At 36.4% G+C, this 19,565-nt stretch overlaps 1 protein-coding gene across 1 annotated transcript; it reads right to left on the reverse strand.

Annotated features, from left to right (window-relative positions):
- Window positions 1–897: 897 nt before the first annotated feature.
- On the reverse strand, window positions 898–17,295 carry AKAIN1 (A-kinase anchor inhibitor 1). The gene is made up of 2 exons (XM_032987714.2): window positions 16,943–17,295; window positions 898–3,862 (listed from the first exon to the last, which is right to left on the reverse strand). Exons 1-2 carry the CDS (start codon window positions 16,956–16,958, stop codon window positions 3,675–3,677), a joined length of 204 nt encoding a protein of 67 aa, XP_032843605.2. The 5' UTR covers window positions 16,959–17,295; the 3' UTR covers window positions 898–3,674.
- Window positions 17,296–19,565: the final 2,270 nt, after the last annotated feature.

Raw genomic sequence — 19,565 nt, forward strand, 5'->3', positions numbered from 1 at the left:
CTTCTTCTTACCTTTTCCCCTAATTTAAATTAAAGGCTTTTTTTAGAAAAGCCTTCAGTAATGACACATTAACCCCTGCATTTAATATTAGCACACATTTAAAAAACAACTACAGCATATTTCATGATAATCATATTGAGAATAGTTACATAGCAATTATTATATACTTACCATTGTAGACATACTACATTCTGAGACACTTAAAAAGGTCATAAAAAAATATAAATCAAACACAAAATGAGTAGAGACTGTAAAATTATTAGGTGCATTGCTTCCTATTGAATAAATAGTCAAGGACTTCCAATCTTAACTGTATTATCACAGAATGCTTTCATTTTTTCTGAAATTATAAAATTAAGATGGCTGTTTCCAAATCACAGTTGCTTTTATTTTCTTTTATTTCAGAGCAGGGATTTCCAATGTAACTGCACAGAACCAAAAACTTTATGAAGAGTATTTAGTAATCTCTTACAGCATCCTGCTGTGGCCACATGAATTTCCATTTAGGTGTTGCTGCTTTATTACAAAGAATAGTGCAAGTATGGTAATAAAACTGTGATAATCAACTTGAATGAAAACATAGCAAGCACAGTGCAGATAGCCACACACATCCAATTCTTTTTCATGAGAGGAGGTGTGTGAAATACTTTCATCCATTTGTGCATTCTTCTGCTTACCACTGGTAAATGCTAAAAGGTGGCGAGTTTGTTTCAAATACATATAGATACCATTTTGATTGTCTTGCACTTCTAAGGTATGAATTATTGTGTAGAATAATGCAGTCACTACTACAAATCTCATAAGCACACTGCTTTCTTCATAAGATTGTCTAGTGAATTTGAAAACTACTTCCCTTCTTTTGACAAGAGAAACTAGAGATATGTAAGGTATTAAGAGTTTCTTTAAGAGTTTTTTTATTTGTAATCAGATCTGCATCACATCTGTCATAATCTCTATAGTCTGTATTTTCTCCAGAAAATATAATCTGTCAGCGAAGATACCAAAAATACCCGCTTTCACCTTGTAGTAAGCGTATAACAAACCAAAGGTAAAATTTTCTCTTGTGCAGTCCTCTCACATACTGTACAGACACCAATCATATATCCTAGATACAAGTGGTATGCAGAACACCCTTTGTCAATAGGAGATACTAAATGCATGCCTTATTTTAGGGATATATGTACTATAGATAGGAGACACATTATTTGGCTCTCAGGGAAAACTACATTATTTAAGCTACTGTATTTGTTTTTTCTTGACAGGAGACCATAGAAAACTTCCTCAAGGCTCTGTTAGGCTTCCTATAATTTTTATCTTCCCAAGATATTATACTTCTGACAGTACTGAAAATGATGGGCATGATTTAATGGTTGGGTAATACTGTGTGTAAAAGGTCAAGGAAAGTAAAGGGATATTTTGGAAGAGCATAGTGGGAAGAGGAATAGAATGGGCTCATATGAAGACTGGATTCACTGGCTTCAGACATTCCTCTTTTTCTAACATTATGACTTTAAAAAAATTAGACATGCAATCAGGGTTCCAAACTACACCAAGATTATTGAAGTAATTACTAGGAACATAATTAAAAAAACAAAACAAAACAAAACAAATAATAATAAAAAAAAAAAAAAACACAAACCAAACAACATACTGCCAACATTCTGAGACATAAAGCATTAAAAAAGTAGAATAATCCCAAAGAAATGGGGATTTTGCTGTTCTATAGCTCTCTTTCCTACAACACTGTAGGTGAGTCCATGGTAGACACCATTTTACACCACAGTCTCTCTAACAGGCTTGCTCTGCCTCATCCACTAGACTTGCCTGCCCATCATCCTCAGAATTGGACCTTTACTCATGATCAGTTTTCTTAGACTCTCAGAAAGCAAAGACACAGAGTGCTTAGAAAAAAGCTATTTCCCAACCAAAGGTCAACTGATGTAAAAGCTAATGGTAAAAAAATTACTATTATGACAAACACACACATGCATCAAGACCCAACTACTTCCACCTTTCAAAGTCTGCTTGGCTGGAAAAATTCACCCAGTGTCTACAGAAGCAAATCTGCTGTGTGTAGGAAATCCAAGTCAGTTTTCATCATTAGAGGATTTAGAACAACTTTAATGATGTCAAATTCTTCTTTGCATTTTTAAGTGAAAGAAGATTGAGCTAAATGATTACCTGGTATGAGTCAGTTCTGTTAATTTTTTTTTTTTTTTTTTAATGGAACCAAGCAGATTTCAAAGGCTTAATATTACAGTATGTCAGTATTCATGACTAAGCCTCTGGCCATGAGAAAGAATCCTGAAATTGTTTAACACAAGCAGTAACACACAGTAAGTAATAGCCAATTATTTAAACAAAAGTCTCTTTGAGAATCATCTGAGTAGAAAAGCAATTAATAAAGTTTGTCTCCTTCTTTGCAGATCCTGTGCATCTGCTTCTCCATATTTTTAGGTGCATTACTACAAGAATTCAGTTGAAGCAGAGCTACAAGCCATTTCTAGAATTAAATATATTGCTATTAATTTCAGATGCATAATAATAGTGCAATCATCATTACAGTAAGGGAGCATAAAAGTGAAAGCTATATTTATTTAATTTGTATTTTCAGAAACATCATGGATTTCTTCATCTATATAAAGCAGTTAAAGGATAACTTCTGTATTACAGGCATAAAGCAGTGTTATTTAAGGTGAATCTATGTAACAATCACAAACATCTAAATTCACTTTATGCCCAGCAGGTAAGAAATATCTACCGTGACAGAATTCAGACACGGTATATTTCCATCTTTCAAGATATTAATAAAATCAAACCCTTTTTTTTAAAGCCACTCCAGTCTTCACTTTCTATAAATCAAGTCCCAGCAAAGTTACAAAACTGAAGGAAAAGCTGGCAAATTCCGTATCAGCACATTTCTCTTCTTTCAATATCAAGAAAATCAAAAGGAATAGTTGAGGCACAAGTGATTTCTATGCAGAAGTATTTCAAATAAGTAGACTAAAACTTCAGTACTTCTTTTAACTTCTTTTAAAAAATACATAGATCATAGGTCTATGATCACAGTCATAGATCATGGTCATAGCAGTCTTACTGGATTGGCTTGTTTGTTTGTTTGTTTGTTTGTTTTTCAAGATGAAGAAAGAAATTGGTTCATGGAACTTACCAAATCCACTTTATACTGCCATTTCACATAGTCCATGTTTAAACAAAGCAAAGTACAAACCCGTGCTTCAAGGCAGCCTGAAAACATTCTGCTACACTCAACAGTAAACTATTTCTTCGGTGAAGACAGCTTCAGTGAACCCAGTAACTCAGAGAAGAGTCTGTCCAGCTGAACTGACATGGACTTTGCACGCAGAACTTACATGAAAGTGCACTGACAACAAGCTTTTGAGAATAAGTCCATACCATAAGAGTTTGTGCTTGAAACTACTTTTATAGCTATGGTTATTGTTTCTGTTAAGAGGCACTGCATGAATATGGAGTTAGTCATCTAATGCACTTAATATTTCTCAGCTGAGGACTATTGCAGCTTTACCCTATGTCTAGGTGTGATTATACTTTGGTTTGCTTTACAACAGTAACATTGCACTAGCAATACAGCTGATACTAAAGAGGAGGCTGAAAAAACTGCAGACTGGAGGACTGAAAACAACCAATCTGCTCCTTTACTTTTTTTCATGTTTCTTCGTTAATTTTCCTCTTTCTAGCTGAAGGCTTGTGCTGTTCGTTCGCTTCTCCTTTTGCTGGCTCTCCTGGGAAACTTGCTGCACTGCTCGAAGAATAGCAGTCTGCACAATCTGCTTGCTGGCATTCTGTAGCTTAACTTCATCTTGCTCTGTCCCTGGCTTCTCACCTGCCAGAATAAAATGAGAAAAAAAGGCAACTAAACATTTGTGGCTACTCTGTGAACACCAGAAGGATAGAAAAAGAGGAGAAAAAAAACAAAACAAAACAAAAAACAGAAACAAAAAACAACCAAAACCCCACAAAGTGCTTGAAAACATTTTATTACATATGGAACCTTCTAATACAGAAGGTGATGAAGTAGGGTGGAGAGTGCCTCTGTGCGTTCAGTGCTAGAGGACCAAATGAAGGGGGAGACTTTGAGTCATCCAGCTCAGTTATCGACTTCCCAGCTCTGGGGACAGCTGTGGCTTCAGAGCTGAAACAAACACAGCTGCATTTTGCAGCAAGACAGGGAAGGAGGGTTTTCTCATCCAGCTGTGAATCACATCCTTTTTGACTTGAGCTGTTCTTCTGGATGTGAAATTGGACTTCATTTTGCAAGCCTGATATGTACTCCCTCACCATCATACAGAGAAAAAGCCATTGCATTAACATTTCTATTTACTTTTACTTCAGATTAAAATTCTTCATCCATCAAATTCCAATTTGACTTTGAGGTACAAAATTTTAAGTGTCAGTTTATTAAACCTTATCTACATTTACAAAAATATTTGCAAAAGCATTAAAAAATGCTCAGATTGCTATATATAAAATAAAATTTTTAAAAATGACCACCATCATCTATAGCAACCTGACAAATATGTATTTCTTATGTGACACTTCGTTGTTTTGCCAAGGTGCTAAAATCTGGAGAACAAAGTAATGTAGTGTGAGTATTGACATTTGGTAATGAAGAAGAGTAGTTCATGTTATCTAATCCCTGAAAAGGAATATTAACTCTATTTCAGCCCAAACCAAGACAACTGTGTAGAGGTCTGAGACTGTGTTGGGACCATTACATGTAGGAGCTGGACTCCCATCCAGGATCCAGACATATCATGCAGTCAGACATGAACTGCATCCCTGGTTGTGTGGTGCCCATCACAGCTGGCTCATCTAGACATGATCCTGGGAAAATTATTCTAGGTGATCCTGCGTGGGCAGGGGTTGGACAAGATGAGCTTCAGAGTTCCCTTCTAACCTCAAGCCTTCTGCATTCCTGTGATTCTAGCTGGTGAAGCTACCATAAACCCCAACTTTTCTATTACCTGAAGGAAGTCTCTGGAAGAGTATCCCGCTATGTCCTCTTCTTCTAATTATTAATTTCAAGGAAAGTAGTTGGCACAAAGCCGTTTTCTGAGAAGCTCATTTATTGATGTGCTGGACCTACTTTGGGCAAGGAGGGATTGACTAAGAAAAGCAGAGATGACTCATGCAAGGATCCCAAAGGGAATCATATGGAACATATCTATCAAACTACTCCACCTTGCTGAAATATAGACTGCTGTGGACATAAACAAAGGCAGAAATTTGAGTGCTTATAGAATTAATCAGGCATTTTAAGAACTGCATATCAATTAGGTAAAACAAAGACATCACTTCTGTTATTTAAGTAATTAGTTTTCAGCTAATAAAAATAAGAGTTACTAGGGTGATAAGATACAATTAATTTTTATCTATGATTTCTTTAATATTTGAAGAATAACTGAGTTTAATTAAAAATCCATGACAAAATGTCACTTGAAGTAATTGCTGGGAAAAACTTACACGATAGCAGAAACGGCATTCTGCCTATTAGTTATCCTTGTCTATTGACTACTTTTTTTTTTTCTCTTGATGTCAGAAATTCTTTTCTACTTATGCTCTATCTTTAAATGCTCACCTGACTTACACAGGAACCCAGCACCCTAATTCTGTAAATAGAGAACTGAAAAATCCAGGTTTAGTGATGTTACATGCAAGGTAACAATTGTATCATTAAGATACAACAAATCCTCTTTAGCATTTTTTTATTACCTTATCTTTCACTTGGTAAATTTTTGCCAATTAACATAGCAGATTAAAAGTAGTTCACAAATTCCAACCTGGTTTTGCAAGCTAAAGTACAGTTTGAGAGATTTAAAAAACCTCAAAATCTTGAACTGACTGCATAAATCAGTCACATATTCCACCTTCATTTAAAACTAGTGCCAGTATCAGTACCTCAAAATTCCCTTGGCTTGCTTGAAGATGTTCCCTATGAAGAAAAACATGGAAGTAGTTTGGAAAAAGATGAAAAACATTTGAAGTAGACTCCAAGTATTCATTTGAATTACTAGAACTAATATTAGTTTAAGTTCAAGAATAATCTTGTGTGGAAGATGTTTCTGAACTGTAGAATATGCCCAGAAAAGCATAACTGGAAAATGATAGCTACAGAGTAAGAGTATTTAGCACAGATTGCATCTTGAAGAACTTCACTCTGGTTACACACGGGCCTTTTCTTGTTTACACATTTCAGTTTCTTCAAAGCATCTTGTGTCACTTCCTTTCCAGCCTGCAATCCAAGTAGTCTCCTGTACTTTCTGTTGATATCTCCTGTGTTTTTTCCCTTTCAGCTTGCTACAATTTAATATGCCTTATAAATACTCCTACTAAGCAACACCCAACAATAGGTCATTTGTTTGAATCAGCAGTTAAATTCTTTATTGTATCTTTTCATAGGATTGTTGGGAATACTATCATGAAGCTGAACTACCACAGGCATGACCGTGCTTTTGCAAAGATGCAAGTCCATCCCAGATCCACTACTGCTGGCAATGAAGTGTGGGTAAATGGGACATCTTTCAGTGGGTGCAGAATCAGTGGTTTAGAAGGAAGCAGAAACAACATTTCCCACATGGAAAGGAAGCATGGGTTAAATGGTGAATGAGCTGTGGTAGGAAGGAACTTCAGACTCTTGGAGAACATAGACTAGAAATAATTTATCCCATACTTTTTGAGAAGACATTAGTCATGCATGAGCATGCATGACCATGAATGTACATCCAATCTCAGGAAACCTCTACTGTCCCTCAATTATCCCTTTTGCTTCTTCACCTGTATGACGTTACTGCTTTTCCTGGGAGAAAAATAATGCCTTTAATTTTAATACAACTTTCCTCAAAGCCTGTGATGTTTATGCAGTTCCTCATGCCCTTCTGCTGGTTACGTCTCTTTCTGTCTTGAGACACAATACAAATATTGCATTTGAAGATAACCGCTTAGTTAATATGACAGGTTCCATGAATCCTAAGGGCCATGCATCAGAGGTCGAAAGTTTATATTCTGCTTCACAGGAATAACAGATGCAGTTTAATTCCAGCAAATGAATACCACTAAAGTTGTTCTTCAGGAAAAAAAAAAAAAAAAAATGTTTGTGTGAATAGCTTTGAGTTTAACCATATCTAAAACTAACAATAAAAATCACATTCCTCTAAGCAAAAATCTGAGCAATTTAGAACTCACAATTACTTAAAATGTATTCTCCTGTTAGCTAAAATTTTCATGTATGCAAAATTTCTGAAGCGGAAGGAGCCATGAAGCAAATATTCTTTCTTCATTTCTACATGAGATTATGCAGATATATCCTTTAACCAGAAAACTCACTATTTGTTTTATCAATATATTGCTTTGGATTGCAATAGTTAACCATTATACTATTTTCTGCAGCATTGCAACATTCTTTTTTTTTCTTTCCACTATTAATAAAGATTAATAACAAGCCAATGAAAATACTGCTTTCTAGTAAATCTATTTCAATTCTATCAAAAATTACTAGTGTAAATTTTATAATCCAACTGACAGTACTAATGAAATTTGTAAATGGAATAGAATTATTAGTAAGCAAGACTGTGATGATAAGACTTCATCACAAGGTCCAGTATGGATGCATGGGAGATAAACTGTAGATCTTTCAAAAAATTAAAGAACCTGGCAAGTTTGTAATGACATAACATACGTGTATATGTTGTAGTGATTACCAGTAACAATATTTGCATCAATATTGATATTATTGTACTACAAGAAATGAAGTTCAGTTCTTTGACATTAGGCAGTGACCTATCTCTCCATCCTTACAGCCACAGCATGGAAGTTCCAGGTGAGCCTCTTCTGGCAAATATTTTGTACCATGTGCATTGAAATGGTTAAAAAAAATATCTTCTCCTTTGATTTTCTTTATAAATTGGTGCTAGAATTCCAGCACTAGAAGCCTAATTTGAAGAAGAGATATAAAATATGAGGCTACACAGCATCCATAATCAGGAAATGCTGATGAGTCATGTTAATTATATCCAGAATGAATGGACACGGCAGTCAGCCAGGGCTGAGAGCTTTCCAACACATGTGCACAAGCCCAACTTTATGCATGAGTGTCATTAAGCTATTTACAGGATTAGAGACCCTCAATGTCAGTAATGATGTCAGTTCAGAGACCTCATAAAAAGGTCCTACAAAGAAGTTGTAAATTTAATCTTACAAAAAAAAAAAAAAAAAAAAAAAAAAAAGAAATATATTCTTAACTGTATTAGAGTTAATTCTATGCAATACTGTTTTTCATGCTCTAAAATGGAGCCTTGTAAGGTCCTGACAGATGGCTGTCAAGTATTGGAAGGCAATACTCAGTTGCCTTGATTCCTTGAGGAAGAAGGGGGGACACTTAATGTATCAGAATAGCTAAAAGTACTTTCATGTAGAATGGTCACGTTTTTCCAATTCCCTAACCTGTGGTAACAAATTTTAACACCCATCTTCCCTAGAAAACTAGTGAGGTTATATTTTCTGCCCTAACCTCACTCCTGCCTGCAACCAGCACAGAAGAGGAACTGTATCAGGAAGGAGGACAGCACAGACTACTTTGCTCTTCAAAACAAATTATAAGAAGGGAGCAGGAGGAACCACCTTGCTCTGAACACAAATCCAGGATGAATAGAAGGGTGAAGGATAAGAGAAGAAATGTAGATAAGCTGTCTCAAAGGACATAATCATTTCTCCAGAATAATACTTCATTGTATCTTTTTTACCCAGACATTAGTTATATCTGAGTTTTCATAAACTTTTTTTTTCCACTGAGTTTTGCTTTCTCAAGAGAAAAAGAATATCTAAAAATCTCTTTAGTTTGTTTGCTATAAAAAAGTTATCTTTAAAGACTCCAATGAGTTATTTCATATTATTTGAAATATGCCAGCTAAAATGAATCTTCTGAAATTTTTTAGATTAAGTGGTTGTTGGGATCTACAGGTACATTATCTATTCTTAAACATTTTCCCAACATGCTTTAGTAAGATTTCTTGTCATACTTTAATCAGATTAACTAAAACCAGATTACACACTTCAATCTATGTATTTTCTAGGCATTTTCACATATAGCAATAAATTCACTCCTTAAGGACTACATCTTTTCAGCTTTGAAGACTGGATATAGTTCAAAGTAGTAGTCACTGAAAAATCTGCCACACCAAAACCCATAAACATGATAGACAGATTTAGGTCCCAGAAGGAAAATTTCTGGATCTGATACCGTACACTAAAATTAATTTATAAGGGGTTTTAGCTCCTAGGTTAGAGTTCAGTGTATTCAAAATAAGATACTTCTTAAAAAGCATCTGGGACCAGCTGCTACAATTCTCTTCAAAACTCAAGTTCTCTTCATCTGCATTTTTAGGGAACCCACTTCAAATACTGAAATAAGAAATCTCTCTGCATCAGATGCTGTGCTTCTCCTATGGAGGGAGAGGTCCAATGACACAGATACAGGTGACCCATATGTCATCTAACTCCCTCTGCCCTCTATTTTCTACTGTTTAGGTGCTCAGAGATTCCTAGCCAAAAAGAAAGCATAAAGCACAGAAAGCTAGATAATATTTTGGCATTCTCAATCTGTATCAAAAAGCTCATTGGTGGACTTGCACAAATCCCCGCTGAAAAACCTAGCTTTGTCAGATGTTAGAAGACTTTTGTTATCCACCACTGTGTAGCGTAAGTGAAGGGAACATTCCCAATGGAGTCATACTCCTCTACTAAAGGTTTATTTTGCTAGCTGCAATGCTTTGTCATTTTTGGCTTAAAGAATTACGCACAGGTTAATTAAAATTTGCAATATATGAACCTTAAATTTTTTTTTTAAGTGAAGAAAATAAGGAAGAAGTTATGTAACGTGTCAAAAGCTAGCAAATCAGTGAAAACATCCTGCTATATTTTAGATGTGTTTCAGTTTACAGCAGATTATTCAGAGTCTAATTTCAGAAATTGTCTAGTTAAACCTCAGCTGAAGCAGAGCCTTTCCTTATTTATAAAAAAAAAAAAAAAAACAAAAACAAACAAACAAACAAAAAACTAAACCAAAACAACCCCCCCAAACCTGTATTTGCACATGCACAAAACAGTATAGAAACATTTTCCTGCTTGTTTTAGAATGTGAGCAGAGTTTGAAAGCTGTACATAAGGCTATTAGTGACTGAGGCTGAGATTTTATATGTATGTATATACACAAACTCACAAGAGAAAGTAAATCAAATATTATATAAAGTGCACCTTGAAAGGGTAAAAAAAAAAAAAAGGGTTTTTTCATATCTGTAATCTTGATGGAATCCCTATTTGGAACAGGGTGACATGACATGTTATTTTCCCCTCTTGAAGCTAATTCTCTAACTTCCCAGAAAAATATTTTCCACTCTATTAAGAAAATTTACATCAAGACAAAATGTAATGTCAATCTACAAGTATTTAATGGAAATAGTAATGGATATGCACCCCCTCCACACTGAAAAATGCTTAGTGGATTCACTGATCAAAGTAAGAAAATAGTGTCTTTATATCAAATATGCATACTACAAAGTGAAGCAAATGTAAGTAATCCACAGGAGATTATACTTGCTTTACCGTTAAAGAAATATCTGAATAAAATATGGCTCAATTTACTTCTTCAGACAGAAAATTTCAGCCTCTTGCAGAAGGAAGACAGCATCTTCTGATAACATGACTACAGGCATTTTCAGGGTCAGATGACAGCAGCACAGAGCTCACCTGCCTTGACTTCCCTGGCAAGGCGCTCTAAAGGAACCTGAAGCATTTTATGGCTACTCAGGTCAGCTTTTCATTTCTGCTAATATCAATAAAGATTCTGCCCTGATTGCAATCCCTTAAAAAATAATAAATCTTGTTCTACAGGAGCTTGCAGATTGTTAGGGAAAGAACATGCTACAAATGGGTAACCAGTACTCTGATAATTTCAGAAAGTCTATAAAGAAATTACTAATACATTGCTTGAAAAGCATTTTTCCTTAATTTAGTATTTGTAAACTTAATACCATGGATTGTGTCCTTTAATAAAATCCTTAATAGACAAGATCGAAGGTATAGGAATAAATCTACCTTTCACTGTATTTTACAGTAAGTGCATTTAATTTCCATTATCATGATAAAGCTTACAAGGTTGGAATCATATTATTTATGTCAGTAACAAGTACAACAGAGCAATTCATCTAGAAGAATAATGACTTAGAGGGACAAACTTTGGAGGTCAGTGTAACTCATTCCTTTTATACATTCACCATTTGACTTTCCGGCTCAATACATGGATCCCATACACAGTGCCAGTTAAGGATATTAATAATGATTGTATGACATTACCACCATCCCCCAACTATGAACAACTCCTTCAATACAGGCCACCACACAGCCACTGTGAAGACAGAATTGTTTTCACTGCTAAGCTGAATAGGATTTAACTCAGTGATATACAAGTGAAAGATGTCAGCCTCACTTCTTTAAGTCTTCAGTTCTATTACTAATTTTAAAAATTAAATTCTGTGTCAGTTTTTAACACTACATTGGCTGATAGTTTAAAGAAATATTGCACCTAGGACTATTGACTACATTTTAAGCTTTCTAATTTCATAACATTTCTGAATATCTATGAACTTTTTCTTTCACCTCACTAATGAGATCTGCTAGTGGAGTTTCACAGCAGGGAAAAGATCAAGGTGCTACGGGGGGAAGAGGTCAGCACAAGAAACAATTTTTCCTCAGCAAAAAAAGAACAAGAAATTTCCTCCTATATGATTTCTTCCTACCAGGCAGCAAACACTTTGAAGTATTGTTGAGAGCTCTTAGCTGCAAATACATTCAGTCAGATACATTTGAGGGGCAAGTGGCCTGCATACTCATAATAAGCCATCACAAAATCTGGACAAAAACCCCATTATATCAGGCTGCATGAGGTCTGCAAAATAGTCTTGCCTGTACCTGCTGAATTATGTCCATGACATGGTCTTTGTCAACACTAAGCTTATGAGAAAGGATCCTACATGTATATATTATTACATCTTGCGGGGTGGGGTGGTACTGCCGAACTTGGAGCATTAGCAGAATAGATCACAGCAGTTAACAGGGACAAGGACTGTGCCTTGCTTTACCACAGTTGTTCTCATGGGAGAAAGGCACTCCATAACCGAGAGTGCTGGAGTACCGCACTCAGCACCAACACTGGAGGTGTCCCACAACAGGTTATCTTCAGAAAAGTAAAGTTATTGATAGCAATTTTTCCATTCATTAACAGGCCCATCCTGTTAATGATCTTGATCTGTGCATTATGGACAGGGTTCTCCACAGAATCTTATAACTCTGTAATCAAAAAAAAAAAAAAAAAAAAAAAAGCTAGCAAAGAAATTTCACGTTTTCATATCCCGCAGCACAACAGGTTTGTTGCCTTCCCAGATTTGCCACTAGAGAAGATCAGGACTATTCAGACGAGTAATCACATCTGTTTCAGTGTGCAGCTGCTATGTCTTCAACTGCAGTTTAATGAGACTCCTAAAATGTTTGGTCCAGGATGAGCTTCTGATCTTCAGTGTCATTATGCAAGTCTGTTATACTTCTAGCTTAAAAATGTTAAGAACAGCTGCGCTGCTGAAAAGCTGGTTGAGAAGATATTGGCATTGCTATTGTAAGAAGAAGGTGCTGATCTGTGAATATTCTGACTTCTCTAATATCTATCTTTAAACTTTCTGTTCACACATCTTTTTTCACATAAAAATATTGATACAAAAACAAGTTCTATCTTCTCCTCCTTTTTTGGGGATTGCAGGGTCATGAGTAAAGCCTGCGTGTTCCTAGTTATGGAGAAAATGTCAGGTAAGAAGGAATTCTTAAAATTACATTGAAAAATAACAGGAATGACCTGAAAGATGAAATAACACAATTCAAAGTAAATACAATCTTAAAGGATGGGAGTGTTCAGACACTGGAACGAGCTACCAATGTAAATGTTGCAATCTTTCTTGACATATTCAGATCAAAACTAATTCCTTTCTAAAAGATACTATTTAGCCAAAAATACAAATTCCTATTCAAGCAAACACAGCTCTGTACAGTACTGACTGGGTGAAGCAACAATGACCTGCAATTATGAGACTCCATGGTAATTTTTTATGGTCTTACATTATAGAGTAAAATTCTGAAAATATACTAAAATAATCACTGAAATGATACACTAGTGAGAGTTGCTTAGAAAACCCATTACGTAGCTCAGATATCCTTAACAGGTTTCTAACTTTATTCCCAAGCTAGTTTTAAAAATGCAGGCCATCTTTGTCTTATATCAGTACACACACATAAGGGCAAAGGTCTAAGACATAAGTGTTTGAGTGATTCAAGTGTAAAATAGCATCAGAAAAAGTCCTTGGAGCATGAAAAAACACCTTTGTATCCTGCTTATTCAGGCAAATCAGAAGTAAACAGTATTACTTTAAATTTTATTTTACTTTTTGACTTGTAAAAGTTTTAGGGCTGAAAACAAGCAAGATAATTTTTGGGAAAAGTAACTGAAAGCAATTTGCAAAGTAGTATGATATTGATTAGCAACATTTAAAATCATTGCTAAATCTTCCTGGTTCATTTAAAAACAAAAATAAGACTATTAATGATCAGATAGCCTGATATTGGAAGCGATCACTCCTTTGTAAGCTAATGATATGGTAACAGGAGAAAGCTTGCTGCATTCTATAGTTTTTGCAGATGCTTTAGAACAAATAAATGTTTTAATAACTCTTTATTTCTTACCTTACAAAACCAGATAGTTAATCTGTGGAATTATTTATAGTTATCAATCTTTTATAAGCTAATTTGGTAGTGATATTGTTAAAATTATGGAATACACTATCTTCTGAAGTCTCATAAGAAAATCTGCCAATTCAACAATGATGATTTCTCTTTGCTTTTTGTCCTAATCCAAAACTTTGAAATTTCATGCTTCTCTACTGCAGTCCCATGCATATCTCCATCCTTACATCTGACAATCAGTAGCACTTTTTTGTCTACTTCTCAGACCGCCTAAAACAGTTCAATTCAGGAAAAGAAGCTAAACTTTGCAATGTGTATTTTGTCCACATTTCCATTATATGCATCAGCCCCTGTTGTAAGGGTAGCACATCATGTGGGACTCCTCCAGGTAAAATGAACTACCTGAGATCTCAGAGTTTGCACTGTATTTCCTATACACCAACCTATCATCAGTCAACCAGCACAATAAAGAGCAATGAAGCCCCAGTCAGATTAAATCTGGTAGAGGAAAAATGTACTTTTCTCAGCTCCTTTTTCTGGAACAGACTCAATGTTAACTAAAACTGGGTATGAAGGAAGATCATGTATGAATAATATCTTTTGCATGCCTGTAAATAGCAACATACTGTCTAGAATAAGTCAGAAAGCTGAATTTTGAACATGAAATAGCATCCTTTTTGTAACAACTTTGACCTATCTAGTTCAGTAATATCCAGGCCTGTTTAGGGGGTGGGAGGTGGTGGTGGCAGCGTGCATTTGTTTATTATGTGGGGTTTTGGTAGGAGGTGTTGGGTTGGGTTTTTTTGTTTATTTTGCTTTTGTTTTTTTTTTTTTTTTTTTTTTTTGTTGTTTGTTTTGTTTTGTTTTGTTTGTTTGTTTGGGTTTTTTTGTTTTTTGGTTTTTTTTTTTTTTTTTTTTGTTACATAGTAGCTGGTTTTAAGATTTAGGGAAAAGACTTGAAGCTTAATAGGAAAGTATCCAGTCAACAGTCAGTTGGCTTTAGCTTTTAAAAAGTATATTTAAACTTGGTAAGCTGCTTCTACTTAACAGTTTATAAACCTAGCATGTTAATTCAGTGCTCTGCAATAATGCATCCACCACCTTAAGGAAGAATCATCTTATTCCCATGCAAAATGTTATCTTTGTCTTCAGATAAACAAGTTCTATTTTTTTTTTTTTTCTCTGACAGAGAGTTTCCCTGTTGCTGTTTTTGTTTTCTTTTATTTTTTTTTTTCCACTCCTCTCCTGGAAGGATGTTTATCATTCTGAGACTAACTATTTCTAGTTAGGCAAAGCTTTTTCCTTCTCCCGCCTGCTCCTCTTCACCCCTTCTCCCCCCTCCAGCAAATATATTAAACAGAAAATACAGTCATTCATCACAACAAGATAAAAATCAGAAAGTTGACTCAAGAAATAAAACTGAATTGCTTAGTAAACTTATAGAATTCCTATATCATATGGCGTAAAGTACTATGAAGATGCTAAAGATGTACAAAACCCAATCATTTTTTTAAATATCTGGAGAAGAGACCATGCCAGGGCAGGGCTGATGCACATACAAAAAAGCAATAAAAGTATTGAAATCTACTCAGGCTTGCTCTGTCTGACTACAGGAAATTATAAAACCCCTCTGATTGCTTTGTCATCTCTTTTACAGATTCTCACTTAGTTACCCTATGTATATTATGACAACATTTGAAAGGAAACCATGGGCTTTTCTTTGACTAAAACCAGACAAAAAATAAATGATTATGCAAGACAGATTTTTTTTTTCCCCCTTATAGGTTAGAGTTGTGTAAAGAACAATTCATGTAGTTATTAATGAGATTTGGGGTTTGTTCATTGTCAGCCTTTGAGAAAAATAAGCGTGTTTTCATTATTTTAGAGATAATCTCTTCCTGCAGTATTCCAGTCCCATGGTGCACTTCAAAAATGAGTACAGTTAATGGTGACAGACTTTCAGATAAAAGGAGTTCAGAAAAGAGCCACTAATACTGAAAGAAGTACTACAAAAAACAGTGGCTGGTTCTATTAAGATAAATAACTTGGTCCCAGTTTCAGAACATGATGTATGGGAAAGTATCAAATTAGACAGCACCTGGGAAGTTAAAGAGACAAAATGAACATGATTGTTGAAAAAGGTTATTAATTTCTCATAAAATTAGACTTTGTTGAGTTATTGAATTAACAAATATGATTTATTTTTTTTAATGAAAGTATAAAGCCTTTGAAATCTTACCCTTTCACAGACTGGATATAGAAGTACAAAGAAAGACAAAACTTCTGTTAGCTTTGCAAAACTAAGGTATTAATAGTTACTCATTGTCAAGTTGCAGCCTTTACTTTCCCCTTTTCTATTGATGCACTATTTTTACTGACAAGTATATTTATTTAAAGAAGTTAATTTCGAGTCATTTCACTACATTAGATATTATGTCTGACTTACAATTATATCCTGGAGCTACTGGGTCTCTCATTCCTTTCTGAACAACAAACTGACTATTTCCAAGCAGAATGTACCAAGTCCAATGCAGATTCTCTGTAGCTTCCCTTCTGTGGTACAGCAAAAACATATTACACAGCAGAGATTCTGCACCCTTACAGAGGTCTCACATTAGACATGAGCTCCTGCTGAAGTCTTCAGTGTTGTTCCAGTAAAAACTGGACTGAGCAAAGTTTAGTTTCTCTTCCAAATACTCAGAGAGGGGAGGAAGGAGAATGGAAATTCGTGAAATATGCCCATGAGTTGCAGAGATTGCCCCACTGGCAGCCATTGGTGTGGGTGCCGGGGGACACACACACTTGCTCTCCAGTCACCGCAAGGCCACATCCCCCTTCCTGACCCTTTTGTGCAGACTGACAAGCACGGTCCCTCACACACATGCACAGGAGGCTCCTGTCCCTGATGGGAACCACAGGGGTGACCCTCATAACCTCTGGCTCCACAGCTAAACACGTCCTCAGCTAAGCTTCCTTCTTTGAAACTACCTGTCTCTGCTCGGTGGCGACTCTGGTCCAGCCGTTACCCGCCCCCCCCACACCACCACCCCGTGGAGTAGCTCTCCGGTACGGCCGGGGCCTTCCTGCTGGGCTCCCGCGGCTGAGCACGGGAAGCGGTTGCCCTTACCTGGAGCGAACACCATGGTGCCGCCCGGGCTCAGCACCCCGGGCAGGTCCGGGATCCCCACGGCTCAGCACCCCGGGCGGCTCAGCACCCCGGCCCCGGGCGGTTCAGCACCCCGGGCGGCTCAGCACCCCGGGCGGCTCAGCACCCTGGACAGCAGCGCCCCGGCCCCGCGCGGCTCAGCACCCCGGACAGCGCCCGGCCCCGCGCGGCGCCGGCTGCGGGCCGCGGTCCCTCCCTCCACACTGCGGCGGGGCGGGGGGGGGGGGGGGGGGGGGACCGGGGCGCAGCCACACGGACGGACACACGGACACACACACGCACAGGCTCTCAGGGAATCATCGCTGCCACTCGTCGCTGCCCTGCAGCGGGGGGAAGGGCAAAGAGGAGAAAGGGAATAGCGACCTGCCCAGCAGGGAGACCGGCTAATTGTGCCTAATTACCTCTCGGCAACAGCTCCGCTGCCTGACGTGTCGGGGTGCGCTGCTTTCACCGCGAGCTGACAGCCCTGCTAATAGGCTCCCGCGACACCGGACTTTGTCACCGCATTTTAGTTTTCAAAGGTTCAAATGCTGAGGAATTTATACCTCTGATTTCACAGGCCTGTTAACCCCGCCGCACCGAACAGAGAACTTTGATTTAAGGGGGAACATGAACGTTTCAGCATATAAAAGATGACATCAGGGTCAAAAGGCAATTAAATTAATGAATAAGTAATAAGCTAGAGAAGAGGAGGGCAAGCAGCAGGACAAGACAAAACTTAAGATTTTTCCACCAACTTCTATATTTCACATTTGATTAGCTTTTATTTGTAAAACCCATGCTCAGATTTCCTGTGGACCCTGAACTTCAGCTACAGAATTGAGAAGCACAACAGTGAGATGGAACACAATTTAGAGGAACTCACTCTCCTATTTAAGCCTAACCTGCAAGAGGTATTTTGAATAATATTATCAGTGCAAATTAGAGAAAGTAGTTTTTTAAAAAAAAAATCAGCATAAATGCTTGCATGTAAATTTTTGCAATATGCATTACATTTTCCCATAACCTATGAACATTCCTACAAGCCTATTTAATTATTTTCATAGTCAAGCATTTTATACACACAGAATTCTCCAATTAAATCTGGAATATTTTAAGTCTCCAAATAAGGTGTTATTCTGAAAATACAGATACAGAAAAGCACTGACCTGCTTAAATAAATCTGCCTATATACTTAATACACTGATATATACTTCATAAACTGGTGACAGTTTTTTCCTTTTTTTTGAGAATATTATATAAGACCATTTCTCCTTGGGAATACCTTCTAGATTTATCTTCACCTACCGTTTCTAGTATCAGATTTCTGGTTATTCCTTTTATTCCCCTTCACAATTTCAGCTTCTTTATTGCCATTTGTTTCTCTCTCCTGTCTTATATTTTAGAAATTCAATTTCACTTCTCTCAGATGGCAACTGAATTAACTAACCCAGACATTATACCTCTGGCTGCTCAAAAATGGTGTTTCCTCTGAGAATATTACTTCAAAAATCTTTATTCTAAACTTTTTTCATCTATCATCATTCTCATTCACCTTTAGTCTCAGAACTAACAGGATACCTATGAACTGAATTAGAACAATTTTCAGTACAAGTATCACACATAAAATGCAGAAAAGATTACAGTCAGCAATATTCAGCATTCTTAAGAGAAAGGTGAAGGATACCCTATTTTCTAAAGATTCTCAGGACTGAATTTGGGAAGATTGTGGGAAAACTTGTGCTGGCATTTTTAATGATGTATCTGTTATGTGGCCCCTACATACCTGATTCACGTGTTCAATGGAGATTCAGCCATCATAAAAAAAAAAAAAAAAAAAAAAAAAGATGTTAATCCACTTCTAAAAACCCCCAATCCTACTAGATATATCTTTAATTACATACATCCTCAAAATAAATCACATGTATGTTTCTAAGGGATTGGGTTTCAAGACAGTGAAGCAGCTTGTTAAAAGATTTTCAAAACAATAAATATGATTCAGTGATCTGAAAGTCTGTAAGTAACCTGTAAAACTCTAGGTGGGTATCTGCAAGTTGGTAACAGAACCTACACTATTTTGGTGAAATAATACAGATCATTCTATGTTCTATGCCTATCTTTCTTTAACTGCTACCTCTAATCTACTAAATTACTCAAAACAGGGATTTTATTTTAGAGTTTTTAGTTTTCTTGCTCAAATGAAAACCTACCAGTAATTAATGTTTTCTGGCAGAGGAAAAAATGTTATCAAAATGCATCTTGGGCCTCTTTTTTTCATGTAATTAATTTCTGAATTTCAGATTTGGTCACAAGTTCAAAATGCATAAAACTCACTGAAATAACTGGACAGGACAGAGTTCTGTAATGAATTGTCACCTTAAAAAAATGTGCTGTTAATGCAGTACAACCACCAAACCAAACAGTGCACTAATAATTATTCTCATTCAAGTTCAGATCAGTGGAAAACAACATCAGTTATGACCAGTTATTAAAAAAAACCCAAACCACTGAGAATGAAACACAGAGGTAAAAAATGTAATATCATTAAAATTCAATTGTTGTTCATTTAGAGATGTACCATCAACTTGTATGAAATAGAAAACAT

Source organism: Tyto alba, unplaced genomic scaffold (assembly GCF_018691265.1).
Source record: "Tyto alba isolate M040663 unplaced genomic scaffold, T.alba_DEE_v4.0 Super-Scaffold_27, whole genome shotgun sequence".
Taxonomy (NCBI): Eukaryota; Metazoa; Chordata; class Aves; order Strigiformes; family Tytonidae; genus Tyto; species Tyto alba.